Source organism: the organism of the source record quoted next, unplaced genomic scaffold (assembly GCF_019419815.1).
Source record: "Pyrus x bretschneideri cultivar Hongxiangsu unplaced genomic scaffold, Pyrus_bretschneideri_v1 Contig12, whole genome shotgun sequence".
NCBI classification, from domain to species: domain Eukaryota; kingdom Viridiplantae; phylum Streptophyta; class Magnoliopsida; order Rosales; family Rosaceae; genus Pyrus; species Pyrus x bretschneideri.
Window position 1 is genome coordinate 4117823 of NW_025999413.1, and position 23974 is coordinate 4141796.

At 37.4% G+C, this 23974-nt stretch overlaps 3 protein-coding genes and 1 pseudogene across 3 annotated transcripts; 1 reads left to right on the forward strand and 3 right to left on the reverse strand.

Moving 5' to 3' along the window:
• The first annotated feature begins 3721 nt into the window (after positions 1–3721).
• On the forward strand, positions 3722–6681 carry LOC103966818 (annotated as a pseudogene).
• LOC103966817 (protein NSP-INTERACTING KINASE 1) lies at positions 6558–10132 on the reverse strand. The gene is given in 13 exon segments (XM_009380038.3): positions 6558–7082; positions 7302–7681; positions 7775–7904; positions 7906–8117; positions 8206–8352; positions 8487–8558; positions 8561–8583; positions 8678–8737; positions 8875–8946; positions 9041–9184; positions 9288–9359; positions 9479–9611; positions 9713–10132. Coding segments are annotated over 13 exon segments (1908 nt in total). The 5' UTR covers positions 9855–10132; the 3' UTR covers positions 6558–6761.
• Positions 10133–18836: 8704 nt separating this feature from the next.
• Positions 18837–21084, reverse strand: LOC103966820 (pentatricopeptide repeat-containing protein At3g02490, mitochondrial-like). The gene has a single exon (XM_009380039.3). The coding sequence runs from the start codon at positions 21007–21009 to the stop codon at positions 19012–19014; it is 1998 nt and encodes a 665-aa protein (XP_009378314.2). The 5' UTR covers positions 21010–21084; the 3' UTR covers positions 18837–19011.
• Positions 21085–22530: 1446 nt separating this feature from the next.
• On the reverse strand, positions 22531–23344 carry LOC103966821 (late embryogenesis abundant protein 2). Its single transcript, XM_009380040.3, has 2 exons — positions 23186–23344; positions 22531–22962 (listed from the first exon to the last, which is right to left on the reverse strand). The coding sequence occupies exons 1-2, from the start codon at positions 23243–23245 to the stop codon at positions 22819–22821; spliced, it is 204 nt and encodes a 67-aa protein (XP_009378315.2). The 5' UTR covers positions 23246–23344; the 3' UTR covers positions 22531–22818.
• Positions 23345–23974: the final 630 nt, after the last annotated feature.

A 23974-nucleotide genomic window follows, 5' to 3' on the forward strand; every position in this document is an offset into this window, starting at 1 on the left:
CGGAGGGAGAGGTAGTTTGGGGGTCTAACCGTAGGCAGAGCGCCAAAGGAACAGTGGGGAGGGAAGGAATCAGGAAGCGACACGTGGAAAATAATAAGTGGCCTAGAAAAGTTGTTACGTTATCTTGTGGTTGGCTATGAATAAGGGTTTTCTCCGGATGAGAATTTTGGAATCCTTCGATTACGTTTGTTTATCGTATATTACACGATCAGTTTTTACATATTTAATTTTAAATAAAAAAATTTATAATAATTTATAATTACACGATATACGATATACAATAACAGACGTAATTAGTAATTAGATGATTTCAGGATCCTCACAAATCCTCATTCAGTTGGCTATGCTTTGTGGGGTGTGGGTCCCCCTGTCAAGTCAGAGGTTCTTGTGGGGTCCATGGCTGGCTACTAGGGCTACTAGAGCTTTGGCGCTGGCCCACCCTGAGCAGCTTAGATTCGGGGAGTACATGTGGCAATGCAGTAGAAGATGTGGTGGAGAAGGCTCGGGTGGTTTTGCCGCCAGTTGGATCGAACAGTAGTTCAATCTCACACTACCAAGAAAAAGGAAAGACTCGTGTTTTCTGCTTGCTTGGATAATGCAACAAAGAATTGACACGAGATGTATGGATGGGATTCATCAGACTACAACCGGGCAAAATGGACAAAAGGAAACACTCGGATTCTTGTAGCAAATAATTCAACTATATACTGTGATCATTTGGATATGTTATGGGCACTAAAACGGTGATGTTTTAATCAATTACACATTGTTATATAAAAAAGTTAAACATATGCTGACGCATAATAAGTTTGGGACACTTTCCATCCTTACGTCCCTAATTCATAAATGTTTCTCTCGTTGATATGACATGTATCGATATTCAGTAATGTAGCATAATATTTATGTGGTAATTAGTTTGACATATGGTTAGTAAAGTAAGAATGATATAGACATGCATCTACAATGCCAATTTGCTTGGCTGGTGTGCAGTTGTCAAGCCTGTCACAACTTTAAAGCAAATTTCGGGTTGTTCTCACATTACGAAAGAAAAAGTTCATTATAATTTGCCGACCACAAGAAGGGTGAATGAATATGGTGTGTTTTTCCCTACGATTTGGCATTTGACAAGCTTCAAATTGCATGGTGTCTCCTTTTAATACTACTTTAAGGATTAATCAATTCGAAGTTATGTTAAAAGAAAGATTTTATTTGATATAAAACTCACTAATTTTTTATGTTCATCAACTTTAATAATATCATTTGGATATTTGTTTTTTTATCAACGGAATGGATTTGAACTTAGGTCAAACATAAATGTTAGATTAATTAAATCCTAATTTCACCTTAAAGCTAAACGATGTTATAGCTTATATATTGCCTTGATCTTATAAATAACGAAAATGAGTTTGTAGAATTAAAGAAGTTCATAACTAATGAAAGGTAGTGCTTGATCACTTTGTATTGGTGAAATTATAGACTGGAAACCACATATGATTACTCCATGTAAATCCATCTATAATATGACACTAAAATTACTAATTTTGAGAAATGATTGATTTGAACAAGATTGAACCACAAGCACCAATGAACAAGCAAAGATCTTCCCTCTCTACACACCTTATGCACTCCTATGGGGTAGGTTTTTGCGCTAGAATAATTGGATATGGGAACCTAAGCCTTATATTTAACTATAGGTGAGAGTATTAGATTACTTGCCCATAAAGAAAACCTTAATACATATTTTTAGCATCTCCAGAAGCCATGATCTAATAAGATAGATATTCCCATTGATTATTGTTTTACTTCACCGTCAAGTAATCGAGATAAATATTACTTCCTATCTTGTATTCTTAATCAATTAGGACTCCCAAATAGATGTAAGCCCGATAAAAGTCTTACACACCACCTTGCCAAAAAAAAAAAAAAGGGAAAAACAGACCAACATATCAAATGTGTTGCTAAATTGAGAATGCATGCATGGGATTTTGCTACAGGCACAAGTGCGTTATTGATTTGTGATATTACAATTAATCGCAAAAATAGCAAGTATCTCTCTCTCAAGAGAGAGAATTGGCAGTTCTGGATCGAACACATATAATACTGAGTTGGATGTTGAGTTGTATAACTTCATCAGCAACACTCGCTCCCCCGTTAGTATTCAGTGGTGACATGGAACTTGAGTACTTTAGTACGAATTAGGATTATCTCCGGATCTCACTATCCAGAGCCAATCAGACCGTTTCTAGAGAAAGAAAGAGGTGCACGCTTTTATTTTATGTGAGGTGAGCTATTAGAATAGATTAATGAGGACCATATAATTCAATTTGAATAGGTCTGAATTCCTTAGAATGTGGATTCCGAACAGTGAGATCTAGACAGAGTACTCAACTCCTCCAGTACGATACATCTATAACAGCACAGATGCTGACTCAGACAATCCATATGGGCCAAATTCCTGCAGTCAATAGGATACTGCCACTTAAGAGACTAGATTAGGATGCACCTCGACCACAAGTTCTATGTATACATGTATCTATCACTTTCAGCTGGACATATTTACTGATTTGCCCAGCTCAGGTTCTTTTTCGCTAACCATTCCATGAGTCTTGTTTCAGTAGTGTTGGCATTAAAATTACTCATCTGCACCTTCTTATCTTGATCATCGATCTGTTATCAAAGCTCAAAATCAATACTTTTGAACCCAAATTTTTCTTAATATATATAAGCTAGCGGTATTGGGAAAATACAAAACCAAACACAAGATCAAGATAAAATTATGAACTAATTGAGCTACAAACTCATTATTTTTGTATCAAATCTTGTTTTTTACAAGGCGACTATCTGAACTACTCTACTTTATGTGAGTAGAGCTCTAAACTCACACTCAACGAATTGAACACACTATTTTAATCAACCGACGTAACTCACCGTGCTTATTCCAATCGACTTAATTAAATCTTTAAATATTTATTATCGTGAAGCCCAGGGGAGCATTTATTTTTATTTTTTTTTGTAAGGGGCCCAAGGACCTTGGAAAACCGGAAAATGGCTAGAGATTGTTCACCATTTGGACCCTGAGTACTGACCATGGGCCTTGATAACAGTATGTAGTTTCTTATTTCGGTTTACAAAACTTCATTTCTAGCATATTAGGTAAGTTGTGTTTCCATGAGTTAAAAGGAGCACTAAACAAACAATAAAGCACGTTTCCATACATATTTGTTATTCGTTTAGTGTTCCTCAATTGAAAAGAGTCTAGTGTTCATTGAAGATTCGTCAAAGGTTCCATTGGCGCATATTTTCCAAACTAATTCTACACATGATACGAAATTGACACCGACATTAGTATTTCAATTGTAAAGTTAAATGTGTTACGTTACATGTCATGCTATAATTTGTTGTAACATATAATACAAGAGATGTTAACTCAAAGGTTGAGTTTAGGAATACCTGATGAACTCCAATCCCGCTAAAAAGATAAGAAAAGAAAAACAATAGTCAGTCTTGATAAACATCTTTGTGTGCTATCCTTTGAGTCGTTTTTTCAATAAAAAAATGAGGTCGCTAACAAAGTTACGCCAATTCAGGATTGCTCGTCTTGCCTTGTTGACATGCAGCTCCACCCTCGTACCCTTTCCCTTTTCTGCCTATGAATTTTTGGGCATCTAAATAATAGATAACTGTGACTTGCTCTTGTCATCCATTGTCCTTCTTTTAAAATAAAATAAAAAGATAAAAAGTGTAGCGCGCATTTCTTAGTTATTACAGTGTTAGTCCTTAAAGTAAAAATGGAATGTAAAAGCGACTTTATTGGATTGAGGAGCAAAAGACCTGATGCCATGCCAGTGCAGTGATCAGAATCTTCTGTTTCATAGGAGTTCAAATTCACATAAGTCTCAACTTTGTTGCTGCCGCCACCGCCGATCACTCACTCTGTTTCTCCGGTCTTCCTCCTTCCTCCGTCCTCTATGTATGTTTGTTTGAATAAACAATAAATACTTGTGGGTTGGTTTCTTTGCATAAAATACCAAGATTGATGTGGAAGTTTGAGAATTTTTTACTGCTGGGTTTTTCTCAGTATGATTTTGGATTTGATCGTCTTCATATGCTTAGTTGGTTAGTAAAAGTTTGGGAATTTGGCTAAAATTATCAGAAGTTTCCATTGCTGAACTGATCAAAATTAAATATCAACGACATAACGATGAATCAAATTTCGATGATCTACTGAAAAATCATACCTTAAAGTTTCTATCTTTTTTATCTGATCAGAATTAATCACAAAGAAATGGAATATTTTTTTCCCCATTTTTAGGACTTGATTTTCTTTAATTTTTTTTTCAGAATTATTGTATCTGGGATGTGCCTATAATTGGATTACCTAAGTAAATTTTTCAAATTTATTGTTTCTATATGTTGCAAAACCGATCGCAATGGGGTTGTGGGATTTATATAGCCGACTCCACTTAGTGGGATAAGGCTTTGTTGTTGTTGTATTTTTTCTATATGTGCTAGAGTTATGTACATTTTACAAAATGTATTTGATTGTTTTTCGGCAAAAAAAGTTGTCTGCTTTGTGGTGTCATTGAACACACTTCTTTTTTTGCTTGGGGATGTCTTCAAGCACTAAATTGTATGCAGTTTTGTTTTATACTCCTTATTTTGCTTATTCGTCCTGGCAGCAGATCATGATACCTTGCTGAAAATCTTCGGTTTTAAATGGATAATGGGTAGTTTCAAATTTTGGTATTTTACATGAAACGATGTCACAGGTTGGATTCGGATAAATGCCAGCTTCCAACTGCAGTTATGGTCTGAGAGAGCTGCTTGGGAAAGTATTGAAGAGGAATACAAAAAGAATTGATCAGTCTTCTGGTAATGAGATTACTGAGATGGAAAGCGTTACAAAAAAAGATAGAATTAGCAATCTGCCTTGGGATTTATTGGATGGACTAGCATCTTATCCAGCAGGTGGAGACATAAATGGACTGGCATTTCACAGTTTGTTATTGATGACAAATGCATACCAAGCCGGATATCAGACAAAGTCGCAAGATGGGAATCGATCATGGAAATTCTTCGTCGAGTTCAATTGCATCACACCGGTCCTATAGAAAAGTTTAAGCTCGCTGCTTATTGCCGGCCAGACCATTCTGATTTAGACCAGTGGATTCATTATTTAACTGACAAAGGTCTCAAGGAGTTCATCCTGCAGGAGTTTGACACTATAAAACGTTTTAACTTGCCTTTTTGTCTATTCTCATGTCCACTTTTGAATCGCTTGGAGCTTTTTGGTTGTAGAATCAAGCCATCTTCTGAAGCTATCGGATTCAAGAGCCTCACGAACCTCCATCTTAATGAAGTTTGTGTAACTGGTGGCACGCTAGAATGTTTGGTTCTAAACTCCCCGGTTCTTGAAAGATTGACACTGTTGAACATTGATCATCAAATTGTTCTTAGAATTGGCAACGCGAATCTCAAGTATCTGAAAGTAAATTCCAACTTTGACGACATATATCTTGAAAATAGTCCATCTCTGGCTAGCGTTGACATTGGCTTGAGGGTGAGGGTCATACCGCGATCTTTTGGGTCCGAAGGAGGGAATCTAATCAGGGTTATAGGATGTCTGCATGCTATCAAGAAACTGACCTTATCCAGTGCCATCCTAGCGGTAATGTTTCTCTTTTTTTTTTTTTTCTCACAGTTTTGTTTGGCCTCTTTTGCTATTTGGTTGGCATAACATTTGTTTGTGTCTGATATGATCATTGCTTTCATTTGTTTTTACTTTCTAGTTTCTGGGCAATATTGACGTACCAGACAAACTTCCTACTCTGCTTCTGCATCTGTCAGTTCTCGAACTCAAGGACGTACGGTTGGATTCTTTGATAGAAGTGTTGGTTTGTGTCTGCATTTTTCGAAGTGCTCCAAATTTAGAGGAACTACACCTTTCAGTTAGTTTCTCTGAACAACTAGCAATTTTGTTCAAGCATTTTTCATCTGCTCTAGGACTTTGAATTACAAGATGACTTTGGTTTTTTATTTGTTTTTCGCTTTTGGACTTACAGGTTGCTGATACAACTGAGTATTCCAGACCTGCTGCTGACTTCCTCATCACTAAGTTGTCAAACCATTACTTCGAACAACTTAAAGTAGCGAAGATAAGAGCGGTACAAAATGTTCAAAATGAGACAATATTCATCCAGCTCTTACTCGCTCATTCGCCCGTGCTGAAAAGAATGACCATTGTACATTATGGAAGCAGAATTCTTCCAACAGAAGTGCTGGAGCAATCTGTGCCGGCTTCAAAAGATGTTGAAATCTTCAACTTAAGCGTATAAATCTCATCTCATCGACATTCCTGTGTTTTTGTGGTTTAACTTGAATTTGGTACCTTTCTTTAGCATATAACAAGCTTTTTAATCCCTTATTTATTGGTTTGATTACATTATTAACACTTTTGAAGAGCAGCTACCTGCTGAAACGGTTGGAGAGAAGCAACCGCTGAAACGGTCTCCCGGAAATTACTTTCTTTTTGCAGCTCAGGAATCAAGATTTCGAAGAACTATGATTCTAAGATTGTCAATTTATTGAAGAAGAATCTGTACAATTGGAAAGAAAACATCAAAATTTTCGGAGCTCTGGCAAACTGCTAATATACAACATAAACTTATAATCTTCATGTAACCTAATAGCTTCAAGCCTTCAACTATAACTTCTTGCTATGATATGCTTTCTTTTGAAGCAGAAAATTTTCAAGTTGGAAATCACCGTGGACCGGAGAGTTCCATTGCTTGTACTAGTAGCGAAGAGTCGTCAGTGAGATCGGAGTATCTGTCCGAGGACGAGAACTCGGGGGCTTTGGACTTTGTTGATTCTGCTTTCTGAGAGGCTTCCCATCTTTCCACAAGTCCATCACCTTCAAGCATCCTTACCACTTCAGACATTTTCGGTCTGTGGCTGGGAAGGTACTGTGTGCACAAGAGTGCCACTTGAACCATTTCCTCAAGCTCAATCCTGTCATAGTTGGTTTTCAGATCCTTGTCCACAAGCATCTCAAGCTTCTTTTCCTGATGAATCCTTTTAACCTGTGATCAAATAAACGATAGACGTCAGATAAATGAAGTAAAATCTCGGGTCTGGCTTATCAAATTGGACGACAGTCCAACATATTACGTCTTCCAAGTTCGATCCGGAGCGGTAGGACTCTACAGTACTAGCATGGACTTAATACCAATTATTTCCAGTCCCAGCCACCAAACAAGCATTATGCAATGGTAAGAAGTGAATGAGATTTGTGTGCTCACCCAATCAAGTATTGCTCCTTTCTGGTTAGATGCCTTGCCAAATTCCAGTGCTCTCTGGCCTGTGATTAGTTCAAGTAGAAGGATCCCAAATCCGAAAACATCAGTTTTCTCAGAGGACTGGCCGGTGGAGAGGTACTCAGGGGCTATATGCCCCACAGTACCCCTAACAGCTGTGGTGACATGTGAGTCCTGGTGATCCAGAAGCTTTGCCAACCCGAAATCTCCCACCACAGCTTCACAGTAGTCATCAAGAAGTATATTTGCAGCCTTCACATCCCTATGGATTATTTTCGGATCACACTGCTCATGAAGGTACAACAATCCTCTTCCAGCTCCCAAGGCAATCCGCTTCCTAGTGCCCCAATCCAAGACCGGTTTCCCTGTAAAAAGATCGACAAGATTTGCAATTAGCTGCACATCATAGGGATTCTAAATGGACCGATTACGGTTAGTTTGAGCTGTTGATATCTTACCTTTGAGACGGGAAGCAACGCTGCCATTGGACATGTATGGATAAACTAGAAGTCTTTCGGTTGGTGTGATGCAAAAGCCGTATAGCCTGAGAAGGTTGCGATGAACTGCTAGGCTGATCATTTCAACTTCAGGTCTGGAATTGAATCTCTCCACCAAGTGCACTGCCATCTTTAAGCCGCTTGACCGCTATAAAAGTCCCATCTTGGAGAGTTCCTTTGTAGACATGTCCAAATCCACCTTTTCCTAGTATGTTCTTGCTGCTGAAGTTGTGTGTTGCATTCTGAAGTTCTCTGAACTGGAATCTCTTCAGGTTCCCAAGGGAAATTTCCTCATGATGCCGGTCTGAAATTTCATAATACACGGCACTAAGTAGAGGGTTGGTTATCCAATTACTTTCTCAGAACACAGATTTTTTTCATCCAAAAAGTACCTTTAACACCGAAGAATGCCTGCTGGTTGCGCCTTTGCCTCCACCATATAACTGCTCCAAATCCAAGAACAATCAGGCAGAGGCACCCTAGGCTCAAACCAAATGCAAGTGCTATTTTGTGACTTTTAGGTCCCCCGGGAAGAGCAGCTTGAAAAGGAAAAATCAAAATGAAGTCAGGATCAGAACAAGTATCGCACGAAAAATTGAAATTGTGAACTTTGTAGAAGCCGGAAGTAGTTTATGCATAGTCTTTGCATAATGAATTCATGCAAACTCCGTACTTTGTGTAGTATTCAAGTTCATCGACATTGGCAACAGTGTCGTCCCATTGCATTCTGCTTCAGACCCGTTGCGCAGATCAGAGGATTTCCAATTATGCTGCAACACCAGCAAAGAGAAGGGGGTGGAGAGAGTTTAGCAATCAATTCTCTGTTATATGAGAGAGAGAGAGAGAGAGAGAGAGAGAGATTACTTGAATGTTTTAGCAGCAAATCTAGGTACAGGGCCACTCAGGTTATTGTAGGACAGGTCTCTGGGTTGCATAAACCACAGAATAACAAAATCTCACTTCAGAAACACAATTTTAAAACTATATATATGTGGGTGTGTATATACATATATACATATATACATATAAAAGAATAAGATGGATAGGGGGGAGAGATTTACAGAAAGGCAAGCTGGCTCATGTTAGCCAACGAAACCGGAAATGCTCCACTGAGACTGTTATTGTTGAGCCTCCTAAACCCAGTTGAAATAATCTACATTAGCCTTATAAAACAAGTAGAAAATATACTTGAAATATACTTGAATGCATGGATCACAAAATGCTTACAAGTATTGGAGGCTTCTCAGGTGACCTAAAGAGGAAGGAATTGCCCCAGTAAACATGTTATTAGAAACATCAAGTGTATGAAGCTTTGAGAGCTTCTCAATCTCCGAAGGGAGCACTCCCGTTATGTTGTTGTTCTGTAATAGCCTGTAAAGTAGCAGAAATTCAGAAAAATGAAACACCATAACTTAATTAATTCCATGAGAACAACAAAAAGCATTGAGATTTGGCATTTTTTTGGAGAACTTACACAATCTGAAGATTTGTTAAGTTGCCTATGCTCGGAGAAAGAGTGCCTGATAAACTTTGGCTTGGAGTCCCTCTGCAAAAACACCATTTCAAATTCCAATTACTTCATAATCCACTCATTAAATTTATGATGTTCTACTAATTAAACATGTAGCTCTCATAAAATTTAAATTTTCCTTAAAAAATACTCACAGGCCAATAACTAGGCTTTCAGGAGAGCAAGTGACCATAGTCCAGCTACATGGATCAACAGAATCATCATCCCAGTTATCTAAAACTCCATGAGGATCCACCAGAGAGCCCTTGATGCCCATTAAAGCTTGCACTGAGATGAAAAAAACCAGGTGAGGATTCTGCAAGTTACCTCCAAAGTTTACAGCTTTTGAAGAAAGCAATCCATTGTTTGCAGAAAATTTTGCAACTTACCCTCGAAGTTTACACCTTTGGGAGAAAGCAACCCATTCACACATGTGAAAGACCATAGAAATGCCAGAAAACAGAGAGCAGCGTTTGTTCCTCTCATTCTCATTCCCATCCCCATTCCCATTGCTTCAAATGGCACAAGCATAACCCGGAAGCTGAAAGCTGCTTATGGTGACTGAGAGTGCCTTTGGGATGACAAAATCTCAATTGGGTTTGTTTTGTTTAAGTTGTTTGTTCTTCAAGTTGCAACCACTTTTCTCGTTTCTCTCTTATCTCTCTCTGTCCATGCGGGAATCCCATTCACCGAAACTGTGTCAGGAGCCATGAAAAAGCCACTTCTTTTGGGGTATAAAAAAGACACTAGCATGCCTGTATTCGAGTCATGAGGCTGTGAAGAAAATTATATATAAAAATGGCTCTAATCCTAAAAGGAAAGAACAACTTGCCCTATTTAGATCTGGAAAAAGTAGATAATTGTGACTTATCATCAATTGTTTTTTTTTTTTAATAAAAAGAAAAAGAAAAAACACATAAATATGTTAAGCTAGTGAACTATGCTTTGTACCCGCAAAATAAAAAACGAACAATCAGCTTGTATCAAATAGTATTTAAAGAGTTTAATCTGTTGTAAGCGTGCAAGATCTTGAATGTAAAAGTTTCACTGTCATTCTCTCCTTTCTCTCTCATAAAGTGTACACATTTTTTCCGCAAAGCAGGAAGACAAGCAACTGTAAGGGTAAATCTTTATCGTAATTATTTTATTATTGTCATCTCTCTAATTACGTGATGAAGGAGATAAATAAAGAATGAGATCGAAATTGATACATAACATAATCTCTCTATTGTGAAGATAATCCCCATTGAATGACAAATATTTTTAAAAATTAGAAATAAAGCAATGAATTTATATTTTCTGTGATTATGAGCGTTAATTGGGTAGTCAAGAAAACAAAAAAAGTAAAATGCTGAATAATATTATAAACTTTTCTACATATAGAACCAAATTTCTATGAGTCATACATATCATTTACCTAGAGATGGGTGTTGTTTTATTTATTTATTTTTATCCGGTGATATTTATTGAATTTTTCTCAAATATTGGACACAAAATGGTCAGTATGTATGTGGAACTGGGAAATGCCTTGCTTGACCATAAGGAATCCAACATTCCCTGCGCTTGGCCATCCAGTAAAATTACAAAAACATCGTCTTCCTTTTTCAAGAAATATGAGAATGTGAGAATCTCGAGGAGGACATGAAAGTAACGCTGGATTTGGTCAACAACCACCATGAGAGGATCTTTGTTACAATTTTGTTTTGAATTTTTTGTTTACATCATGTAGAATAATTATATTATATGTATTTATATATAGACAAAAATTTCACATAAAATTAATTGATAATATAAAAAGAAATTTATTTATTTGCAAGCACATGTAAGGTCATTTGTTTCTTGACGTGAGATTGATACTCTTAACATACTCTCTTAGGTGTGGCGAACATATGGACAACGCAAAGGTGATATAGAGCACGGGTGGCCGTTAAGCTTCATGCATGACAACCTACTCTGATACTATAAAAAAAGTTGAGATTCTACCATAAAATCAGTTAGCAATATGATCAATACACACACACACACACTTAAATATATTACTATATGTAGGTATTTTTTAAGAAAACTATTATTGACGCTTCAAAATTTTTATTGTACAATCTTTATACGAGTATTTTTTTAATATAAATTTTTTTAAATGCACAATTATATTTTTGAAATACTAAATAAATATTTTAATCATAATTTTGGTAGCTTTTGTGCTGGAAATGCTGGAAGCTTTTTAAGATTCCACAAAGCACTATCTGCTAACAGTCTCACACATGCTCTCCTCTTCTCACCTTCAGCAAACGGTCATTCCCCACGACTTGTTCAAAAGCAGAAACTGTGAAAAGCAAAAGCTGCCGTCCAAAATCGCTTTTCTCCACGACATGTCTTTCTCCCTCTCCCTCACCCTCTCCCTCTCCCTCTAAATTATTTTGAGACGAAATCATACCAGTTCGTTCTCATGCTTCAAGCTGCAGACAACAATTGTTGTTCTTGTACCCATGGATTATCTATAACACCAAAATGAAAATAATTTTCTAGACAAGAGAAATTATACACACAAAATTTAAATCGGATAAGTCAATTAAGACAAGCAAAAATTTCCTCTAACTTTATGCAACCGATTATACTTCAACTCTTCTTTATCCTTGAGCTTTTAGTTGTAGTTTCATTTTCTAATATTGGTTTTTGATGTGTTAGGACCCAATGCACCAAATGGCCAAATACACTGACTAAAAAGAAAATGAAAATTGACCAAACAGAATAAGAGAACAGAGAAAATAAATAATATATATGGGGGTGGGGGCTAAGGCATTATTGTCCCTTTCTTCACATCACCTCAATCCTCCAAAAAAGGGCATTCCCACTAGCAGATTCTCAGAACCATGAACTTAGATTTTGAATCCAATAAACCCCAAAGATAAAGTTTTAACCCACCCTTTGTCCCCATTGCATGCCCCTTTCTCCTTTATCGCCGAAGAAGGTTGACAGTGAGGCAAAGATACAATGTGGGTGCTGCATGATGCTGAAGAAAGAACAGCCTGCGGGAAGAAGACAAGTGCACAGAGAAGGCGATTTGGATTTTAGGTTTTACACGTGCCATTTTCTGATTGACCTGCATGAAGGGGGATTGATCGGCAGCTGTATGCACTTCCATAAAGGAGGAAAGCACATATTCATAAGGATCAGAGACGTAGTTTGAATGAAAATGTGGGCATGCAGTGAGCATTTAGGTGGGATGCTGATCGAACAAGACATGCACTACCATTTGCATGATAAAGAAAATTAGCTGGTACATCTTTTATGTCTGTGATTTAATTAGGGTTTTAGGAATCGAATATTGCGTGTCGTATTTAGGTAATATCATGAAATTTGAAGCCATGAACTTCTCCAATAAAATCGAGATTAAGCAATATTTTCCTTCATAATCTAATTGTTCGTGTATAAGCTAATTTGATTGAACTTTTTCATAAATTTATAATTTACGAATTTGTGTTAGGTAAAATGATCAATTTAGCAAGGCTCTCTTGATTAAGAAAATATCACATGATCTGTCGGGTCCCTTTTAAATAGTGGGCAAGTTGTCTTATTTGACAAACTTAGGAGTTGTTTGCTTATGCTCTCCGCAAGGGGTTTGTTTATAAATTATACTTGGATTTCGCAAAGAACAATCATCAGCAGCAAACCCCATTTTTCTCAAAACCATCAATTTAAAGCACTACGAATTATGAAAGTTAACATGAATCATTGTTTTCTAACCAAAAAACTAAATACATCTTTCATTGTTTATTGTATCTATTTCCATGGGAAAAGAGGGTTACAACAGGTTTTCAATTTTTACAGAAGACTTTTAACCGAGCAAGGTAGCTTACTTTTTTAATGATTGCTTACGATAAGGTGAACGATCTTATATCAAGAGTAGGTTGAAAGAACTTGAACAAGTTAGTTGACTTGCTAATCTACTTGGCTCGTTATATTTAAGGGGTCATTCTATTTACATGTAAATCACAATTTGCCACGCATGCAAAAGTAACTCATTAAAACAATGATATTAAAAATGCTACACTTATCACATTTATAGGGTTCCACATTTGACCACCGCTATTATGTTTTCTAAACACGTTAAATTTTAATTTTTCTTTAAAAACAAATTACTCATAATTTTCATTTCTAACCACTTGGATGGTTATATTTGAATAACTTACTTCTTGTTTTTATGTGCTTTGGTAGATTATAACAAGGGAGAGTGAAACAAGGGCATCATCCAAATGAGTAGGAAATAATTGTTGTTTCCACTTAGTTGAATATATTCAATGGAAGAAAAGAACCCTTTAGGCCTCTCCACTCCTGCAGTTCTCCCTCCATTTGATCAAACCAAGTACAAACCCACATGCTTCTTGCTTTGGCTAAGCCATTGAGTATATGACATTACACAACAAAAACAAAGCTAAAATGTTAAGAAATTATAGACCCCATATGTCACAAAAATTGTGCTTATCACAGTAAAAATTTGATGCCCACCACCACTGGTCACAAAATAAGTGGATCCATAATTCCATTTTATTCTCCAAGGCATGGAATCCAAAGGGAAAACTAATCATGACAATGTTCATTGGCAGTATTATATTGATGAGCTCTAAATTTATAATTAATGGTTGATGTATATCAGAGAAGTGTTACAAATTAACATCTTAATAGTGTATTCTGTAAAATTAAGATTAGTAGTAATTATGTTGTGAAGGTATCAAAAGTGCTTTTTTACGGGACATGTGCATCTTTTGTGTGGCCCTAAGAGTGAGCTTCTGACCCTCCTCATTGCAATAATGATTCCCATTAGAATGAACATCATTTGGTTTTTTACCAACCAAAAAAAACATGATTTGGTTTCATTTGGTGATAAGCTCTCTTTTTTTCTCTTCAATCCTTGTGAGGAACGGTTTAGTGTACAAGATAGCCAAAACATTTCTCAAATTTCCTAATTAATATTGAAGAAAGAGATCAATGATATTATGCCATTCAATTTTTTCAATGCACGATCTTATATTCAAAGTCCGACAACATAAGATACCGCACTATGACAAAGAAAACATTATTCTTAGGATCATGTATGAACACTTTTTGTATCATTTCTAGTATAAAATAAATAGAAATGTAACATCAACAACATTTGCACTGTTGTCTAGTTTTCTTAACGTTATTCTATATAGGAAAAAAATTTCGCATTCTCTTTTTTCTCCTTCTACACATTTAGGTTCATGTTTTTCTCTTAATTTCTCTTTGATTTATTCAATTCAAATACCATAAATATACAGGGATGTACAAGAGGACGACGACGTTCTTCTATTCCGACTCTAGGGCTCTAGAAGGTGACCATTACCTGAAGTTATGTGATGTGAGGTCTCATTCACAAGAAATCTAAACTGATTACCATGTTCACAAGACGAAAGACATTCAGATTACCAGAGATAGATTGCTTGGATAAAGCTTAAGTTTAAGGGAACACGATGCCCCATCTTTTCTTCTTTTTACCAAAATTATTCTGTCGATTTGCTCACGCGTCTCTCTTTTAACTTTTTATCTCTTTAAAACTGTTACACAATAATGTTTCATCCTCACCTTTGGCTTCTTTTTCCTTTTTGGGTGGGAAAATTTGCCTCCTAAACAGTTACTCGTCACTTTAATTTAAGCCGTGGGATATGATTTTTGCGCACTGCCGACGTAGTGCTAAAGCATACTTTGTTGCAAGCGTGTGGGGTTAGCTCGAACGGTGAGGGAAAGTTAGGGTAACGGATTAGGATTAGAACAAGCACAGGGTTTGATTCCCTCACATGTAACTGAGAAAGTAAAAAGTCATTACGGGGTTACAAGGTTTAAGCCCTTAAGATATCACATTATATTGCCGTCTCCAGGGTTTTTTTTTTTTTTTTTTTCTTTGACGAGATCATATGTATTATAAACCACAACAGTTTACGAGGAGAAAAATATCAAACTTGGATGTGAGGAGACGAGCACACTGTCCTAACTCACTCGCATATGCGTAGCATGCAGAGTTGATGGGCCTAAAACCTGAGAGAGGTGTGTGTGTGTGTGTGTGTGTAAAACTCCTATGCATTGCATTTGCTTCAAGGGTCCAAATTTTGGTCCCCCACTGCAGAAAACTTGTTGTCAAAACAGAGATGGAAACCGTGCAGGGAACCAATAGCTACTTATCATCAAAAGAGGATGGCATTTTGTCACATTGTCTGTAAGAATATCACTTGTCTTGTTTCTTTCCTGCACTTCCCGGAAAACTCAAATGTAGTAATTTGATATGTCTGGTGTGAATTGGGAAAAAAAGTCCCAATGTTGTACCTAACGGCATGTTCAGTCGCACTCATCGCGTTTTGCTCGTTGAAAAGTCTCATTCCATCCATTTTGGTTTCCAGATTGGCATGCCTGTCTTCACCTCATCAATCTCTTTTGGGATGCAGAATAAAGGAAAAAAAGAGCAGATTTAGCAAGCTCGAAAACGAATTTCGAAACAGAAAAGAAGATAAAATGAGGCAAATTTAGCATTGTCTTGAAAACAACAAAAAGATTAAGAACACAAGAAAGATATCAAGATGCATGCCTGTGAACTGCAACTGAGACTAAAGATGCAGTTCCCAACTTCAATTCAAGATCACATTTTTCCGGAAATCTTCGTAAATCTGTTCAAACTTTGATGAAAACACATACTGAGGTACTAACAACAATCTTCGGTGCTCGGTATGTTATGGCAAAATCTATTGCTAAGACCAGTACAATTCATAGCAGAACAGAAAAGACGTTCGATGTGTTATTTAATTTCCGATGATAGGTATAACCAGCTCCAGGAAACAACTTTCATCAGCTCCAGGAAACAAGTACTGTTAAAGAAGAATAAAAAGTTTATGAGTTCGGCATTGACACATCCCAACCCCGATATCCCCACATACCAAATAGGCACATGCTGGCCGATATCTGAGGGTGACGAAACCATTTAAAACATGCATACAAATAAAAGATATGCATTTAGAATGAAATAAACCACTTTAGGAACGTGTTTAGAGCATACAACTACTAAGAATAATACGAAAGAATTTCTAGGAAAAGACATGGACAATGGAATAATATCTACACGAAGAAGACTCAAGGATAACTGTATCGAAATGTTCTGACGTCGAGATCATGTGCCTCAATCCTAATTCCTGAGGGGGCGCAAAAACTAAAAAGGTGACCAAAGTTTATAATAATAATACTAGTAAAAGGAAAACCATTTTCTTTACGAACATACTAACCCTTTGTTTTGAAAACATATATAATACTACATATAGGTGTTATAAAAACTCTAGCATGCCACGCAAAACCTTTGTAAAACATGTAGTGTAAAATCATGCTCAATAATGCTGAAAACGTCACCGAAAGCAAATCCGTAAATCTCATAAGTGAAGTACTCAACTAGGGGTATCATAGTCACCCGAAGGCACTACTTGTCCATCACTCGAAGGTGAAGCTAAATAACATGTCCATCATCCGAAGGTGAAGCTGAATCAAATAGCATAACATCCACATTGACACTAGTCGTGGTTAGTGAATCTGTTCGACACCGTTTTCAGCAGTGAAGCTAGGGGTATAATATATATCATAACTCACTCCTCCATCATTTGTGTCGTATGGCCATAGACATCTATACCCGTGATGTGTAGATGTGTCGTATGATAACCCACTAGATAAGCACCCAAAACATATTTCAAAACTCATATTAAAACACTGGAGTTCAAAACCTCATTTCGTAAATTCATAGTAAATTATAATCTTAAATCCTTAAAGTAACTTATATTCATATATAAAACATATTCTTAAATCCAAGGTCAATCATATTCATAAATCCAAGAAATAACCATATTCAAATCCATAGAAATTTATATATGCAAATCCGATATTTCATAACCTTTAATAAAACCTAATTTCGATAAATTAAACTATTTTGTAAATCATGATTATAAAAGTCCATAATGCATAATATAAAACATATTCAAATCATGGAATATGCAATGCATGTTAGACGAATATTTTAATAAAACATATAAGTTAAGAAGGGGTCCACTCACTGATTTTATTACCTGAGAACCGCTCGAACTAGTAAGGATGACGTCACTTCCTGCCAACGTGCCTAAACACAATTAGGGGCCTTATAGTAAAACTATACTAAAATGTTATAAATTGGGAAAACGGATGACATATTCGAATTTGGCACGTCGAAAAACCTAAGGAAGGACCTCGGGTTTTTCCTCCACATGCAGCTGCGCATGGCAGCCGGCCGCCCTAACTTGCCGGAAAATTGAATAACTCCAAAAATTCCCAAATTTTACAGGAATGAAGATATCGATGAGTAGAGCAACTTTCATACCTGTAACTAAGGCCAATTTGGCCGAGAAAAGCCCTAATTTCACTTGAACCCGCCGAAACCCCAGATTTAGGCGTGTTTTGATTTGACCTCCAAGCTCACTCCAACGCATCAACCAATGCATAGGCCTTGTTGTTGGGGTAGAGGGTCCTTGGTGGTGGTAATTGGCTGAGTTAGCTTCACAATCATCAGATTTCCGTTATGGCAACCCCGGAACCCACGGGTTCCGTTCTTCACGAATTCAAGGCTAAACCTAGTGAAATTTGACTGGAAATGGAAGATGGGAGGTCATGGAAGGTTTTACAGGTGGTGGATGAAGGCGATTTGATGGGAAAATCGACAAAAATCACCGGAGAAGACGGCGAAACCAAGTTGGGTCAGGAAAAAGAAAACGGGTTGGTGATCCCGTGCTTCACCTCTCCCTCATTTCCCTTCATTTCCTGCTCTCCCTATTGGTCACTCTCTCTTTCTCTTCTTTCTGATTGGGCATCATGCACCTCATTTCTCTCCTTTATCTCTTCTCCCAACCGTCTGTTTCTCCTTTCATTCGCTATGGACCACACACGTAGCTTTCCAGATTTTGCTTCAAAAATCTAGAGCTTTCTAGAAAATAATCAATTTACTAAAATACCCCCGACTTTAAACGTTAATATCGCTTTCATTATAACTCCAAATCACGTTCCGTTTGGCCCATGCATTCATAGCAACGAGTACTATGAGGATATGCCAAGAAAACAAATCTTACATGACACAACAAGACGGTTAACATAAGTCGACGTACATGCCTCGAAGGGCATTTTTGTAAATTCACATTTTAAAATTATAAAAATCATAATTTTGGGGACAGGTCTATACAGGATCTTACTCCAGAACCCTAGATAAAAATTTGCCACTGTGAACCGATGCTTCTCCCGCAACCTCTTGGAAAGGAACAAGAAGTTGCTATTGTCAATGTAACTTCATTTCAAAAACATTGGTGAAAATAAGAAGAGATATTTGCAAGAGGTAGCATTCAACAGAGATCTAATGTCTTTTGGAAGCCTAATCGAGCGAGGCACATTAGATCGATGTGATCACATCGACAACTTGGTCATTTGATAAGAAATGAAAAAGAAAGAACCTTTGGGAACTTGAATACAATTGATTTCATTTTCCAGGCACCAAAAAAGTCGAAAATACTCCCACAATCATCAATACTAGAGGAGCAAAGGAAATATTCAAAACCAAAATTTTTCGAACAAACGCTCTGCTACATTATCGTCGTGAAAGACATTACAAGATACAGTCTAACAAAGCCTAAGCAGCCACCGCGGTGGGAGCAGCACGTTCTCCAGATTTAGCAGAATAAAATATATCCAACACATCAGCATGGTTGCGGATGTAGCCTGGGCATTTGGAAAGGAAATTCTGTGCTTCACTGTGCCGTCCAGCCTTGAAATAAGCTTCAAATACATTGAGAAAGACGGTGGTAGATGGAAACCTCTTTGAAGTCATCGCCTTCAGGAAAGCTAAAGCATCTTCACCTGTTCCAGACTTTGATACATACTCAACGAATGGATCAATAAAAGGTGGGAATCCATGATTTTTCATCATACCCAGAATATTCAGAGCATCCTTGAATCCACCCTGAACCAATAACTTACTTATCAACAACTTGTATGTGGTATGCGATGGCTCGAGCTGCCTTTCATTGACCGAATCATTGAGTAACTTGTATGCATCTATGGCCCTGTTCTTTCTGCAATATGCATCTACTAATATATCAAAAGCATAACCAGCAGAGGCAGCCCCCTCTTTTTCAAGCATCTTTTGGAAACAATCGGAAGCCTTATCGAGAGCACCAGCTACACAGTGACCCTCAATTAAGGACGACCATATCTTGTAATCCGAACTGCGCCCAGAAGCTTCCATATCACTAATGAATTCACTTGTTGCACCCTTTTTGCCAGCACTACTAAGCCGGAATGCAATCGTACTCTGTAAACCACCACTAGCTACAAGTCCACCTTCCTCCATTGCCTTGAAAACCGTATTGCACTGTCCATATCTACCAACACCATTCAGCGACTTAAGGACTGCATTGAGCATCGAATCTGTCAGCACATTCCCATTATCTGCAAAAATCCTCACAACTCTAGAAAATAGACCCATATCCAGCAGCTTACCACCTGCTATTTTCCTCAACAGAAAGGTACAACAATGCACCGAAGGCTTATTTGCGCCAGCCATTGCAAACTCATACAAGTCCACAGCATCCTTCATCATTTTCCTCTTACAAAATCGCCCTAAAACCTTAACATACGTCTCCATCTCCAGTTCATACCCCTTGCTCCTCATTTCATCAACAACTTTCCAAAACCTATCTATGCAATCTTCCCTGCCCAATACCCTAGCAATAGCATTATAAGTCTGTTGATCATGCTTCAACAAACCAGTCTCCTCCATCCACCGAAAAAATATCAGTGCTTTTGCTGGCTCTGTACTAAGACTTTCCAACACCATTTTAACCACGTCGCTAGAAAATGCAACACTCAAATCCCGTATTTGCCTCTCAACATCCTCACTCCACACCTCATTTCTAACAATCTTACACACCCTCGAACAAATCTTATCCGGGGAATTGTCAGTAGACCCCGCTGCAAACACCGCTCTCAACTTCTCAACATCACCATCCAACCCATCCTTCGCAAACTTTTCTAAAGCTTTATCCTGCACCCATTTTGAAACACCATACCCTTTCTTCTTCATAACACCAACCAAATCCCAAAATTCATTCACAAACCCATTAACCCCGAAAACACTCAGCATCGAATTATACGACTTGGAGCTCAATCTCTCACCTTCACATGACAAAACCCAATCGAAAAACCTCCTCGCCACATCGGGGCTCGATTCGAGGCTCTTCAAAACCTTCAACACCAACTCATGGCTAATCACAACATTGTTCGACTCCAATTCTTTCCTAATCTCATCCGCACCCTTAGGACTAGCGAAAATATCAGCTACAACTCCATGATCGGAGTCCTTGAGCTCGAGTGCCGGCTCTGATGAGAGGCTGCGGGACAAGGGGTTTCTAGAGTTTATCGATTTCGCTAATTGGGAATTGAAAATGGGCAGCAAAGGTGAAAGCTTTGGGTCGAGAGTGTCAGTGTGGAACAGAGAAGTGAAAGAGCTAAGTGAATGGAGATTGAATTGGGAGTTTACCTGAGAGCACGACGGTTTTATGAATTCGTGCGGCGGAGGGCGGCGGTGAGCTCGGAGGAGCAGCAAACGCCATTGCCATTGCTGTCTCATCGCTTGGATCAGGGTTTTCCGGGTGAGGTAGCGACGAAGGATGAATTTGCGTCTGAGAGAGGAGATTAGGGTTTTTGGAAGAGCTTTTTCTCGATAGAATAGTAAACGTTTGTGAAATACCAAAAGTAACCTCGTTTAGTTTTCAAATCCCACTTGCATCGGTGACTGAAAAAAAATCAGACACAGTTTCTTTTGAAACTTAAAAGAAAATTCCAAGTTAAAAGTTCAAGGTATTAGAACATTTGTTACCAAATTAGATTACTCATTGTGTAGTTTAATCGAACTCTCTTTCGTTCTAGTATAAAAATATCAATGTACTAAAAAATAAAAAACATTTAATGTACTGTATTGTGTCTCCAATACACTTAATTGTTTACTTATTTTTCTTGTAATTTTTGTTTTCTTTTCCTTCTTCTTACTTTACTTTATTTGGCTTTCGTTCTTCCCTTGCTATATGCTATAGAACCTACCTTCGCTTAGTTCACTTTCTACCTCTTAATTATCTAATTTAGTTTGATAGTTTTTCTTTTACAAATCATAAGAAGATGTTGTTCATGACGTATTTAAATACTTTAAATCGTTCCTTTTTTTCGTTCTCTGTGTTTCTACACTCATTTTTTCACATAATTCTTCATTGAAATTTTAATTAATTGAAGATGGCTTTGATGGTTTTTAACTGAACCGTCATGTGACCTTGTTCTTCATCACATGTTCAATTGACGTAAGAGCTCTTCAACATCACCTGAGTAAAGATTTTCACCGGCATCATGCTTACTGCTAAAAAAACTCCCCTTCAAGGTTCCAGATTTCCTTTCCAAATCCAAAATTTTATCAAACCATGCAGTTTTTCTGATGAAATGAAAAACCATTAAATAAAATAAAGAACGATCATTGCAAACACAAGATTAAACAAGTGGGAGGAGTACCAAAATGTATGTTAGCCCGTGACACTTTCAGCCGACTTTGGTAAGACAAGCAACCTGTGACATGGGCTTTTTGTTGCAAGTAAAAATTCTATGGCCATTAATCCCACCATAGCAATCCATGTTTCCACCTCCCTTGAGGCCACTTCCAACTTGCTCAAAGCTTGATTATTCAGTGCGGAGCCATGGGTATTGAATTTGGATCCTCTTCTGAGCAAATCACACAGACCGTTGAATTGTGATATAGACGGAGCCTCCTATATCAATATTGTTCTTTCTTTGAACTGTGTTAATATTCGTCCTCATTTCTTCTCTTTTTTTTTTTTTTTTTTTTTCTTTTCTTTCTTTGAACTGTGTTAATATTCATCCTCATTTCTTCTCTTTTTTTTTTCCTTTTTTTTTTTTTTTTTTTCTTTTTTGGGGGTCAGGTTTCTGATTGTTATTAAGGGGCCTAAAGGCTTCTGAAGGAGAGTAAAAGGGATCCAAATTTGATTTTATTTTCATGGCAAAGACCAATGCCTTTTAGCAACGTTTTAATTATCTTAATATCATGAAAATATGGAGATGAGCATTGGAATAAAAGTAAAAGATTAAGATATAATTAAACAGTTCATGAATTAATTAGGCGAGAACTACAACAAGCGGAGCCCCTCTTCCTTGTTCAAAGGAGAGACAAACATTAACAGAAGAAAAAAGCAAAGAAAACTAAACAAATAAACCATGTGTGCACTAAGTAAGCACACACCCAAATGAGAGCTCGACAACATCGATCCCTGCAACTGCGACGACGAGGGGCTAAAGCTCCCTTTGTTGCAAACAAACAAGAAATTAAAAACACTTAAACCACTAACAAAGCTGTCTAAGAAGAGGCTCCGTAGTTCCTGCTTCATTTGTTCATGCCGGTGGCGTTCTTGACTGCCTCGACAGCACCCTGTGCCGAGGCCTGCACAGTCTGGCCAGCACTCTGCACTGATTCCTTGGCAGACTGGGCGACATTGCCGGCCTTGTCCATCATTGTACTGGTCTTCTCCTGTCAAATCCCAAATCATCCAGCACAACACACACAGATCAATCTCAATGCACAATCAATCGTAAAGCAAAAGAAAACGCAACGAAAACTGTTATTGACGCTTCAAAATAGTCGATCATATATGCACCCCCATCGTAAGAACAAAGAAGAAACGAGTGCAGTGTGACTATTTTAAAACGCTAGTAAGTTTCAAAACGAAAAATGGAGATGAGTTAGGGTTTACCTGAGCTTGGCCCTTGGCCACTCCAGCGTTGTAGCTGATCTTCTGGGAGTTGTCAGCCATTTTCTTCTTGTTGGAAACTGGAGCAAAAACACTTGGAAATCGAATGAAGGTTTTGAGAGATGGAATTTGATTTGCTTGATAATGAATTACTCAGACGGACATAGGTTTATATAGGGTTTCTGACCAGCTGAATGCTCGACACGTGTGATGCCACGCGTAAGTTATTCACTGGCTTGCTCTGAGATCGTTCTGGAGACTAACACGTGTCGCGTTATCACTTGGATGGCCTCCTGACCAGGAAGTTGTGGTAGTTGCTCACTTGCTATTCATAGGGTTTTGACAGTTTTGTGAATGGACACTACTTTAACGGTCATATTATTGATTATTTGGGATTATAATTTCATCAATGAGAGATTATTGAAACAGACTTTAGTTTCTGTCTCTGTAGACTTTAGGACAAAAATGTACTATTGTCTCCTAGAACATTACGTATGTGGTGGTCATGTGATGCATTATTGATAGAGAAACCGTGTAAATATCTTTACTAAAAAAATTTTTGAAGCGTTATATGAATTTATATGTTCTTTTTTATTTGTCGTATGAACAAAATTTTACGCGATTTGTCATAACAATTTTTTGAAATTATTAATTTATCATCTCAGTCTAATCCTTTTTAAGTTTTCCATCCAAATAGTTTGGTGCCTTGCACATAAGTGTTATTTCAGACTTTTGACCTCATTTTCACAAGTTTTTAAGTTTTTGTTTTTATACAAAGATATACTTACACTA